Here is a 13,433-nt window from a genome sequence, read left to right as displayed (position 1 = left end):
ATTAAATATATTCAGTAACGATTTCGATATATCCGTACTGTGTAATTAATAAGTTGTTCATATGCCACACCACACAATCTTGTAAATACGCTCTTATAGACACTGGCACTTAGTTGAGATTAAAAAAAAACACGCAGCACAAGCACTAAAATAGTTAATTTATGATTTTATAACAATTACTCTGCAATTATTATTTGTCTTTGACATAACTTAAATCACTTGTTCGCGACGCGGACGTACAAAAGGTCTTTCGGGAATTCGTGTTAGCTAAGCCAGGTTGAACCAAGCCGGCAGGCACAAACCAGGTCCGAAGCTGTCAATATTCCAGAATGAATACCAAAACGACTTGAAAGAGGAATATAGCTGATTCGACTTTATTATTACGTAAATATATAATAGTGTGTAAGCAGTAACAGCTCGTTTCACTTTGACACAGGATCATCCTCGTTCCTACGCATAATGTGTTAACTGTGTGGTATGGCATATAAAGAAGTGATAAGTTACACAGTGCGAATTTATCTGGTTGCTACAAGAAAAAAAATTATATATACTAAGACAGTACACACATCGCCATCTAGCCCCAAAGTAAGAGTAGCTTGTTTTATGGGTCCTAAGATGAATGATGAATATTTTTATGAATAACAACACCTAGACACTGAAAAGCAGTCATGTTCATCAAAACATTTTTCAGTCGTGTGTGTACTTAATAATAGATAAATCCGCACGGTGTGTGTGCAAATTAAATTCGATGTTTATTGTTAAATTTGATAGTAAACCTGTGTAGTCGCAAGAATGCAAATGTATGTATTTTTATTTTTACAATATAAATATTAAAAATATATAAAAGAGTGTGGGTTCAATAAATGGACTGTATCCAATTAATTAATGATTTGGATGCATTAAATACCCATCAGCCAAACATTAATATAAACATAATATAGGAAGATACCAACATTCACTAACAAATTCCGAACACACATTAAATACATCATTTACTCAAGTTACCTCTATAGAGGTAGGAAATGGAAAACAAATATACGTTCAGGTTGTGTACATTTATAGTGAAAGTCGCATGCAGTATATAGTCATCAAACGGAGATAGCCCGACAGTCAATTTAGAAACGATCCTGTATTTTGTATCTCTTGTATTTTGTGTCTTATCCTATTATTTCAAATAATTTATTGAATCAATATTTTACGCTTTTAAACAATAAACAATTTCTACCAATAATATAAACGACTGAACTCGCATTACGGTTTCACCAACGTTTACTATGGGTTGTAACGATTTTATTGTCTTTAGTCGTTACATTTAGTCGTTGTGATTTCTTTAATAACCAAGTTTTTTCGAAACTGTAGTTCCTGATAACGGCGCGTAACATACAAACTAACAAACCCTTTACCTGTATTAGTATAGAATACATTATAGACATAACTACAAATGGAGAACATAGTATTAGGTGTGCAGTATAGTTTATGCAGTGGCAATCGCAGTGCAGTAATAACGTCGTTGATAGTCCTGTACCCCATAATAAATAATACTGATTCTAAACTTGAAACAATACCGCGTAAGTGATTAGTTACAGGGAAACCAAACTAACCTAAACAACGGTTCATTCAAAAACCATTCGATTTGTAAATGTAATTACGCGGTATTTAATAACGTTAGTTAAGCGGTATGAGACTATCTGCGACGATGACCCTGTATCCAGTCTCATCGGACACTAAATGCATTAAAATAACTAATTATAACGAGCTTCACTCAAACTCGAATCATGTCTGGGTAGACATAGACATGAGGATTTGTTAAGCATTGAAAGGGAAAATGTTTAGTTTTCTAACGTTTTGTTATTTCGTGTGAACTAAAAGCTCCATTTTAAGAAATCTACACGCCATACCCGGCGACCCGCCGTCACAGCCAGGCGGTATTGTTTTCGACAGGTTAGTTAGTTAGCGGCTTCATATATCGTAATAAGTTGAAAACTGCCAAAGACAAGAAATCAACAAAATCCGGAATCGCCAGACAACAGACGCGTACGCAAGTTGCGGACACGCACTTATCATGACGTCACAAATCGCGGGTATTCCGCAAACGTGATGCCACAAGTCACTGGGAAGTAAGCGACCCACAAGATTCTCTAAAATTAAAAGTTTTGGAGTGTAAACTCATTGAGACACCAATGGCCATGATATTCCCGTATACATTAATACCTAATCGATTGTAGGAAGAGACATTATAGAGTAAGAATAGATACTGACTGTGTTTCTTCTTGAGCGGCAGCGGCGGCGGACGCTGATGGTTGTGTTCGGCCAGCGTATGTGGACGCGCGTCGTGTATAGAGAATGGCGGCGTCTTCCTGTATACAAGTTATAACTTTTGAAAAGCTTTTCTTTGCACTAAAATTCTGCTTCGGGTAGGTAAATCTACAGTTATCAATCTATTGTGATCGCCACTTATCTAAAATAACCAACTAATTCCGGGTGCCTCCATGAACAGAAGTTTTCCATCTAGCATTTGTTTAGCCTATTAGGTTTGGTATACAATGTGTTCCTTAAAAAGTTCCTTAAAAACATGCTTAATTTAAGCATAAGAGAAAGATCTCTCTTGACCGGGTCTTCAAATATGCGAGAAATTTAGATCGCAAGAATCTAGAAGTCCACTTGTAATGTCTTGGGGCAGTTTTAACTTGTTTATAAAAAGGATAAATTAAAATTAAATGATTAGTTTGTCTTCATTTCCGCCAGCAATCGCTTACGTTAAGATTTGAATAATCAATTTGGAAGAAGACTTAATGAATATAAAATACGTGTTGTATTTTATATTCTAATCTGTCTTTAGTACTGGAATAATACGATACTGATAGTTTAGTTACGGGTCCTACACTTTTTACTTACCTGATTTCGACATTAGGGAAGAACTGTTGCATGTCAGCGCGTATGTTGCGACGCGTTTTGGCGGGCAGTTCGGGCGGTGTCTCACTTTCGTCTGATGTGATGCTTGCCAACCTGTCACGACCAAATTCTATTAGTGCTTGTTCGGGCACTTCAGACATTAAACATACAATTAACAAACTGATTTTTGTTTAAAAACTAGACTGAACTGCCACCATCTCATAAATATGCTTACAGTATTTTATAATATACAATTCGCGACAAGTCGCGAGAGTTGACGCGGGAAATGGGTCGCGGGTATCACAAACACGGCGTTTTAATCTTAGTGCAGCTAGCCTTTATATTTTTTTAATTCCACTACAAGTTAGCCCTCGACTGCAATCTCACCTGGTGATAAGTGATGATGCAGCGGCTAAACTGTTAGGGGGTATGGCAGTTATACTAAACCATTAATGGGTTTCTAAGCGACATAATACTGGATCGCTGGATCGCTTGGTAGCAAGTCTTTGTCGGTGCGGTGGAACCTAGTCCCGGCCTTCGAACACGGACCTTCTACTTAAATCCTCAGCGCGCACCACTGCGCCAGGAAGGTCTTTAAAAATTAAATCTGGCTTACTTTGTTTTTACTTAAATTATTCTGAATATTTTTGTAAACATTGCAATGTCGACTTGTCGTGGGCTAAACTTTCTTCGTTCGAGTACGAAAGTTCGACTAATTCATAAATTCAAATTGCAACCAGTTTATTTAAATTTATTGTATTAAAAAACTGTTGAGAAAAATGAAATCTAAACACAAATCAAAACATGCAATAAGTGACAGATCAAAATTATTAGTGACAGTGGAATAATTGCACTTTTTCTACTAAATACTGTAATCTATTTTTACTTTCCTATTGCAAAGATATTGAGACTTGTGGCATTCTTCTGTAAATTTAAATCTCAATACTGTATTAAGAACCTAGTTTAGAGCAATTAATTTTCAGACTATCTATTTTGTGTATTGCTTCGTGTTATCTTTAGTATTATAGTTAACATTCAGTTAAAGTTTTAAGTTTTTCAAGAAACATCCTCTAGATGTTATTAGGAAGTCTATAATTGAATAAAAATATGCAAGTTCTTTAAATTAATCATTCAAATGAAAAAAAAAAAAAATCATCTATCATCATAGCACCCATAACACAAGCTACGCATACTTTGGGGCTAGATGGCGGTGAGTGTATTGTCGTAGTATATTTATTTATTTTAAAAAAACAACTTATTAAATTTAGTCAAGAGAACTTCAAGGCAAATTTATTTTTCCAAGCTGTAACATATAATCAGGAGAATATCATAGTTATAGATAGAAAACATACTTGAAGCGAAGGTCAAATTAAGGCGTTTAACTTGCGGCTGCGGTAGCATGCAATAATGCATTCTAAATGGAATCAATCACAGATCATTGCTCGCCTTGTGATCGGTCATAAATTTTCACGCCACCGCAGACACGAATTAATTATTTTTTTAAATAAAAATTGATGGACTAAACAGATTGCCCGCCTGATAGTAAGCTGATAACCATCACATATGAACAGAGCAACACTTCGCTGGGCATGCAATGCACACATCCTACAAAGTGTCACACATGAGGCGTAGGTGTTAACTCTCATGTGACTTGGCGGCAGAAATAAGCAAGGCGACAGTATTTTCCCGGACGAGCTCCGTCACAAAAAGCTTTACTACTACTGCCTTAGTTTGGCCTTAGCTGAACACGTAACTATGTCCCGTAACACGTATATACTAAGTGCGAAAACTTTGGACACTCACTTTGTGTTGTGCGAGTTGGTCACAGTGTTGACACTGAACATATTCATGCGGCTCTCAACACTCTGCAGAGAGCACTTCATTTCGCTCACATACTCTGTACTTTCAAAAGTACTGCAAACAATAATGGGAAGCATGACGACAAACAATCAAATGGAGTGAATGAAAGGTGAACATAAGTTATTGTGTTACACGGTGAGGCATTCGATTTGAAACGCTTTGACGTGAAAAATATCTTTAATCAATAAATAAAAAAAAAACACGTTTATTATTAATTTTTTAATAATCGCGTCATGTCTTAATAATCTAATTGATCCCACCCTTCCCAGCTTCCCTGCATGTTGAGTGCGTATTTTCATAAGTCGATGAGACATTTATTCTATGAAAGAATAAGTTACGAAGACGTTATTGACTGATATAATATTCTCCCCCGGCTATTCTGGGGATTCCGCCGTAGGCGTGGACTCCCCGCAAGTATATAAGATATAGTATATCCAATAAATCGAACTAAACATCGATCATAAGATGCAATTGAATCAGCACGCCATATCAAAAGGGATTTAAGACATTAATTTCCAAATTCAAAATCCTAGGATTATAATATTTTTCGGAGGATTATCGCAGAAAAATATTTTAATAGTACGGTTTAACTTCGACTCTCCTGTAGTGGCTCATTTTGAGATACCGTATCGTTGATTAATTTCTTGCCGTACACCTAAATCGCCGACTATTCGAATTTTCACTCCGTTAAACCTTTGTGACGTTTAAAGGTTCTTTAAGTTTACGTCGCAAATTGCATTTCGTGTATATTTAACAGGTTATCTACAAACAGGTTCCAGTAAGAGCTTTCTTTTCACTTGACGTGATTTAGACACACGTAAATGATTTCGTGCCAAATCGACTACCTCAAACGTGTTTAGAAAAATGTAACAATGCAAACAATCAGTGAGTGTACAACAAACAAAACCAAAGGTGAAACAAAATAGTTGAGTGTAGTGGAGCAATTGTCACCTGTCCGTATGACTCGAGTAGTGATGCGCGGCGAAGGTCGAAGTGAAACAGTGTTCCGTGGATATTTCACTATGGCCCACGGATACGAAGCCGGACTCGTTAGAGAAGCTTGAAATAAAAAATAGGGTTTAATTTCAGGGTTTAAATAATTTATTTTTTTATTTCATTTTCATAAGTTTTTAAATATGGGACCCCCCACCATCCACTATATTCAGTAACTTTCATATCAGTTGCAAGTGTATGGAGCTTTCTGGGCAGAGCTAGCAAGATAAGCGACTCTAAGGCGCGATATATAGGATTCAATTTACTTTGACGTCATTATTAATGTAAAGCTTGACCCAGACAGGTTTTTATTGTTTTGATATTCCAAAATGTTTTTGCGATTGCGAACATATAATTCTTATATTAAGTGTCATTTACACACATTATTCGTTGAGTTTACTACCTGCCGCTGTCAAATCAAGAGTTTAGTGCAACGGCAACTTGGCTACCAGTCACTGAATTTAATTCCGATTAAATTTAAATAGAAACAAGACAGTAAATTAAGAAAAAAGGATTCGCAAAAGTCAATTGCGAATTATATTCATAGCCTTCAAATAAAAAGGAATAGTTTGCTATCACATTGTAACCTTAACTCTAAATTTGTGACGTTAACATTCAGTCATTATCACTAAATGTTAAAATTGACTTATTTCGTTTTTAACGCCTCTTTTAATCGTCTATGCAACTGCAAGCAAGCTGTAAATTTATACTGTTTTGGGTCCAGTTTTTCTTAGGCTCAGTGGAAACGGGCCACCGACCACAACCGTCAATACGGTGGCGGTCACGCTTTACAATATTGAAGTGACGCTCGATATCCACCGATGTAATCGCTGGCCCGTTATAACAGGTGCATCGAAGCATTATACCGGCTTACGTACAATACCATCAAATAATCAAATTAGCAAATAGTCTTCAGACAGTTCTAACGAAAGTCTAAGATTAAAATCCTAAAGCAAACTTCGGATTTATTTAAACAATAATTTTCTGCTATCTACCGAGTTAAACGAGTTGAGTAAATATGATAACCCATGACTGTCAGTTTTTTTTTGTAAATCCACTTAAAAGCCTGTGTTTGAGTGACTTCAATAGATTTGTTATACTAACCGATTGTGATTATTATGTCCATGTATATTGTTCATATGCGAGTCGTGCGATTCGACGGACGTTCGCATTTCATTAATATTGTTGCAACTGCAAATACCTGTAAAAGGAAAAATAAGCCATTCAATTATACGTCATTTGGCCTAAAGCTAAAAGCGAAGGACTAAAGGCTATTATAGGGCTAATATCAAAACATGTAGCTCAGTTTGGTCAAATTTCACAGTAGCTTGAAACTTTATTTAATTTTTAAGTACATATACTTAAATTCATCAAGGGTGTCATCGATTTGTTAACTAAAACTGAATTTAGGGATTCAGTTCATGTTTCAGAGTCTCCCAACTTTTTAAATTTTTGTCGGTCTTTTCAATATGTAGGAATTAAGCATACAAGGTGTGTAATGCTTAATGTTATGTATAAATAAATAAAAAGTATTCGGAAAACCAAACCTATTGCTAGCGTTAAATATAAACTAAACGATCATATTTATTTTAAAAAAGGAGAATATTAGATGGCATGTAAAACATATCGTAGTTTTTTATAGATACGAATTCTGATAAAACGTCCGCTAATAACATGTATCCTTCAGAACAAAAATCATCAGTTTAAAATAATTGCAAGCTACATACAATTTGTAAATTTGTGTGTGGGAGGCTTCGGCTGTAGCTAGTTAATACCCCACTGACAAAGATGTGCCTCCAAGCTATTTAACATTCCGGTATGATGCCGCGTATAAGCCGATTAAGGTTATGGAATTAATACAAATGCCATACACCTACCAGGTTGGCCCTCACCGCATCACAACTTACCACGAGGAGAGATTGCATTTTAGATCTAACTTATATGGGAATATTAAGAACAAAAAAAATAACATACCAACTAAATCAGAATTAGGAGCAGTCACGAAAACTTCATGGTTCATAGAATCGTGCGCGTTCCGATCCTCGTCATTTGACACGTTGAGCATTGAATCTAGAGAGCCGCTGCTGTGTGACTGCAGGGATAATCTGCAACATAATAAAAAAATATATAATCAGAATTATAACGTAAACATATCCGCGGGATAGCAATAGCATCCCTGCTAATCAACAAGCGTTCGTAGTGCATGACTTTCAAGTTTCGTTGGCGCAGTGGATTCCGACGCCTAGCTTTGAATTGTGATGCAACACCTTTTTTATCACGCTTCCTATCGGAATTAAATATAAGACCTAAGTTAGGAAGCTCGTGCCACTAATCGGCAGAGCATAGTAAAAAAGTTTTATATTAATATTATAAATATGTAACTTTTAGTTTAATGAATATATTTACGTGTTAACATTTCCTAATTCTGCTGCGATTATAGTCGCAGTCACATAAGTGAACAAACCAGAAACCAAAATCAACTTAAAGCCGATATCAAATGGCATACATATTGGGTTTCTCTGCTGAAGAATTCTATATACTAGCGCGGTGGTAGAAAACCCCCGTTCTTCGGAAGGCACTTTAAACCGTCGGTTTCGTTTAAGTCCACCAAACCGCATTGAAACACGCTTTATGGGTCGTTGCTCTCCTAAAGCCCCCTCTCTTATGACAGAGGAAGTAAGACGTTCCCAACAATTCGACGTAATAGGCTGAGATTGGAATAAATGATTGCTCGTATAAAATTAAATATTATAATAGAAATCTTAATTTCAATAAATTCAAGAAATTACCGCTGTTAAAATCAGGGTATAAAAATCTAAATGTATATAGATAATACTTAGTATAAATAAGTACATAGTGTTGTCTCGACGAAAAAAGATTATGATAAAGATTATGCTTGTCGTTTTGGGTTTGTTAACATTATTTTCCCAATGTGGCTAGAGTATAAGCAAAAGTAAATGTTTTATAATTTATATAAACTTTATAAACCACTACATTGTACAAATTGTAAATTAAAACGATTATTTATATAAGACATCGTTTACAGAAAATATTTATTATTAATAAGAACTATTATGACATTAATATAAGAAATTTTTTGAGAACTATTATTGAATAAAAAAATCGCGCAAATTGGTTAAAAAAACATAGGATAAATGAGTGTGCACGTTAATGAACCTACATTCGAAAAGAAAAATTAAATAAGTCGTAATTCTGGGCGCAAATAAATTAATAATCACAATATTAATTACTATTTAGAAATTTAAGCTTTGATTAGAACCGAAAACACTCGTTACAATTTTACAAGGCATCGGGTAGAAACATGTTCTAGCCATTTGACTGAATAATGAATGAATCCAATTATGAATGATTTTATAGTTATATCCAGTCGTAATATGTCAGCAATACTTATATGGTTGAGTAGTAATATCGCATTACATAAACGGAGGAGGAAAGTAGTAATAAAAACGAATTATATTAATTATCATAATATGTTATTAACAATAATTATACCTAACCTGTCTATGGACAGTCCCAATAAGGAGTTCTCATTAGCAGACTTGCGCTTTGGCGGCAAAGGCGGGGCCAACTCGATTTTCCTGCAACAAACTTTCACTTATACCGACAAAACCTGATAACAAATTATACAGAGAAAAGTGAAATTGTAAACGCAGAGTCAAGGTCGTTGACATACTAATTAATTATCATGGTTATATTTGCCGGTTTCTCCGGTTTACAAAATGTTGTATTATAGAAAACGAAAATACAGGCAATTAATAACGAATTCAAATTTATGAATGGTGCTAAGCGGCATCTTTCGAAAGCGCTGATTCGGAATTACAAAGATTTAAAATCGACTTTGAAATCGGTAACTCACGGCTAATAAATTTAGAATTTTTACTATAAGATAGAATTAATTATTTATTTCTTGTGATAGCGTTGAATATTTTACTATTCATTTTTACCACCCAAAACAGAACTCAATTAATAAACCTTGACAACTTTTACTTTAATGACCACAATCGATTGAATTTATTTAAATGATAATGAAGATGAGCGAAAATTTGGTATATATTTTAAGATTGCTATGTAGTGTATATGTTGTTTTTCTAATTAAACTATCTTTTAGTTTGTGTATATTATTGTATGTGTTTATAATAAGGGTCTTGTTTTCTAATGCAAATAGATAAATATAAAATAAACAAATAAAATATAAGACAGGTACACACTCACCGGTTAGGCCTCGCAGGTTTTGGTGGCGGCGAGTCTGGGGCATCCAGTATGGACTCGGAGGAGTGAGACGCGCGTACGCCGCTGGACTCCATGCCCGGCTCGCCTGTTAACTGTGACAGTTCCTTGGGAGTGAGAGGAATATCTGCAACAAGTAAAGTTAACATCTTTTATCCATCATCACCACACACCAACCCATTACCGGCCCACCACAGGGCATGGGTCTTCTCCCAGAATTTTGAATGGGTTAAGGATTTAGTCCACCATGCTGGCCCAGTGTATATTGATAATTTCCACTCGCCTTTGAAATCATTATGGGATACTCTCAGGCATGCAGGTTTCCTCGCAATGTTTTCCTTCACCGCTGCAGCAAGTGATATTTCTTATATTCTTTTATTTAACTGAACTAATAAAATGGTGTTGGAAAAGAGCAATCTGCTGAGTTTTTTGCCGGCTCTTCTCAGTAGAAGCTTCCTTCCGAATCGGTGGTAGAGTCGCTACAAACAGACTGACTTGACGTTTAAAAAAGGCTAATAGACTGGGCCTAATTGAAATAAATCAATTTTTAATTTTTTAATTTTATATAAGTAGGGAATACTTCTGAGTAAACCCTTTCCTTGACGAGCGCTGACAGTGTCAATAAAGCAGATTTATAGTCAAATTTACTCAGGAAACTTCTCATAAAACTACAGTTCTATTTCTATAAGACAAGATGAGATAAAGGGTAGACATAATATCATCTCGTGTCGCGTATTTTAAGCCTTCATTATAAAGTTAATTGTAACGCGCTAACGAAAATCTTGCATTCAATTATTCATACCAGGTAAGGAATTCCGTTGTGTGGACGCTCTTGGAGACACGAGCGCGGACCGCGGTGACAACGCCGGTCTGGTCATATGCTGCTGAGCGAGACCTGCTACTTCCTCTACCGCTGACGTCACAGCCTTCACAACCGAGCTCACATGCTCGGGCGATAAAGCCGCAGTTGACACTTCTATCTCTGAATCGTCGGCGTCTCCCCGCAAACTGACTACGGTTACTTCATCGCATAAGCGTATTAGCATTGCTAACGCTGTGCATAGCCTCTTGACGGCGCTCATTAACGCTGGGGACCGGCTGCAGTATGGTTTGATGGCTGTAAATAATAACAATACAGTTAAAAACAAAACTACTGCCCCTACCTACAAAACCTGACAACTACCCTTATATAAAGATAAAACCGAAGATTCCTTTCTGTATTCGTATCTCGACTTTTTAATCGCCTTAAAACCAACGGCCTTTTCAACCTACTTAAAGCATTTGTAGACAATGATTAGGTATTCAATTTGTTATGTTGAGTGGAATTAAAAAATAGTTTATATAATTATAGTGTATCTTAACCTTAGATCGATAATATAGTAGATAAGTCAAAATGTCCGATAATAATAAGTTCTCACTCAAGGCCCAAAATTTTGTTAGTTTGCTAGAAGAAAGGCACATGTGTTCGTGAGAAATAAAATGCAGGAATATCTTATTATGCGTTAGGACTTACTTATTAAAAGTTGTTATCAAAATTTTAAACACTCGGACATTAGAAAACCCAAAAAATCAGACCCTTTTCCTGCTACAATTTTATATCTAGAAATGTATTTTCATGGAAATATGCATTCATAGAATCTGAACACACTTCAATATGAATTTAAATATTAATACAAAGTATAAATACATATTTGTTTATCTCATTTGCAAATTTGTAGATTTTAAAAGCATATTTAGATTAAAAGACATTGAAAGATACTTTCAGTCAAGTACCTAAAAATGCGAGAATATCAACATAGATATGCTAAAAATTCCTATGCTGTCATATCTAGTACAGCATTGATTAAAGCTTTTAATGAACTGATATAATACTTAATTTTTAAATATTACTGATAAATTGATTTGTTACAATTGTGTTGGTATGGAGTTTATAGATGGTATAACAATCCTCACTTGGCCATCGTGGGGGATTACGGCCAAAACCCCTCAATTCTGGGAGAAAACCCGCGCCCTATAATTGCGGGCCAGTGTTGCGTTGATTACGACGATGGAGTTTAAATTATTGGACACAATAGTAACGCCGTTTATAAAGTATATTATTTTTTCGGAATCTAAAGTATGACTAATTTAATTTGATACCAAACTCGATACATTTATCTCAACTTTATCTATTTTTGTTAATTGATCAATTAGTGAGGCAGTTATCACGACTGTTTTTAAGAAAAGCATAAAAGCATACCAACGAACTGAGTACCATGTTAAAGCAGCGGACAGACAAATTATTCCCTTTTTTTTTTTTTAGACGACCTCCCCTGGCGCAATGGTGAGCGATGTGGTCTTAGCTATTAAGACACACTAACTAAACAACAAAGACGTGCTGCCAAGCGATTTACCATTCCTGCACGGTGTCTCGTTGAAACTGATTAGGCGTTTTGGTTATGGTTTAATTTAATTGCCATACCCCTAACAGATCAGCCCGCTACCATCTTTGACATCATCATGCCTTACGACCAGCTAAGATTGCAGATTAGGGCTAACTTGTAGTGGATGAAAAAAAGAACAATTTTTGAGCAGTATTGTTTATTCTGTAACTTATTAGCATGTAGCATTGAACCCAAACATATTAAAATGCAGAGAGGTATGAAACAATACCCATTTCGGCATCGCCACAATAAAACACGCGTATTGATGGCGCCCCGATAAGAATTGCATAATGAATTTACCTTTGTGTATGTTCGCGATCGATTCGAATACAATAGTGCCGTTGTCCGGCAACATTTCCAGTTTCCTCTTTGTGATGACATCGGAGAAATGTTTTAAGCCGAATGTGACCTGGAACACGTAATAATATATAATAATGTTTGACGACCTCCCTGGCTCCCTTTAACGCTCCCTTTAAGTACGAGGTCCCGGGTTCGATTCTCGGGAGGGGCAATTTGGGAATTTATAATTTCTGAATTTTCTCTGGTCTGGCTTTGGCCGTGGCTAGTTACCACCCTACCGATAGTGTTCCGATGCAATGTCGCGTAGTAACCAATTACGGCTATGACCACCATAGTCCCTAACAATCTGTCATCTAGGCCGCTACCACCAACCACAGGTGAGATTGCAGTCAAGGGCTAACTTGTAAGTTGAAGTGGAACAAAAAAAAACCCTTGTACCTGCCACTAACTAATATATTTTTTAGCATCGGAAGACATTCAGTCAGAGTAAAATGGAACTTTCTTATTTGCATTTTTTTATAGTAGGTGTTAATTGACGGACCAAGCAGATGGGCCCCACATCAAATCCACAACATGGAAAATAAATAATTATTACTTATAAACAAACCAACACTTTGCAGGGCATGCCAGGAACACATCCTTGGTCCCGCTTGTGTCCCGCTCATGTGCCTGTAGTTACACCGGAAATCTGAACGTTCAGACTGGTACACATAATGC

At 35.9% G+C, this 13,433-nt stretch overlaps 1 protein-coding gene across 10 annotated transcripts in view; it reads right to left on the bottom strand.

The window, feature by feature from the left end:
- Positions 1–13,433, bottom strand: part of LOC120623371 (guanine nucleotide-releasing factor 2) — a 61,645-nt gene that overhangs the window by 17,709 nt on the left and 30,503 nt on the right. For 8 of the 10 annotated variants that reach the window (XM_039889365.1, XM_039889363.1, XM_039889364.1 and 5 more), the window contains 10 exons: positions 12,717–12,825; positions 10,796–11,110; positions 9,979–10,120; positions 9,264–9,344; positions 7,720–7,850; positions 6,850–6,946; positions 5,704–5,811; positions 4,696–4,806; positions 2,896–3,006; positions 2,260–2,357 (listed from right to left, as the gene is read on the bottom strand). In XM_039889365.1, coding sequence (XP_039745299.1) covers positions 2,260–2,357; positions 2,896–3,006; positions 4,696–4,806; positions 5,704–5,811; positions 6,850–6,946; positions 7,720–7,850; positions 9,264–9,344; positions 9,979–10,120; positions 10,796–11,110; positions 12,717–12,825 — 1,303 coding nt within the window. The remainder of the gene's footprint in view (positions 1–2,259; positions 2,358–2,895; positions 3,007–4,695; positions 4,807–5,703; positions 5,812–6,849; positions 6,947–7,719; positions 7,851–9,263; positions 9,345–9,978; positions 10,121–10,795; positions 11,111–12,716; positions 12,826–13,433) is intronic. The other 2 variants (XM_039889368.1, XM_039889362.1) reach the window with 1 other exon arrangement.

The sequence above is a fragment of the Pararge aegeria genome, chromosome 4 (genome assembly GCF_905163445.1).
Source record: "Pararge aegeria chromosome 4, ilParAegt1.1, whole genome shotgun sequence".
NCBI lineage: Eukaryota > Metazoa > Arthropoda > Insecta > Lepidoptera > Nymphalidae > Pararge > Pararge aegeria.
The sequence above is the reverse complement of the archived record's forward strand: the minus strand, read 5'-3'. Positions and strand labels throughout refer to the sequence as shown.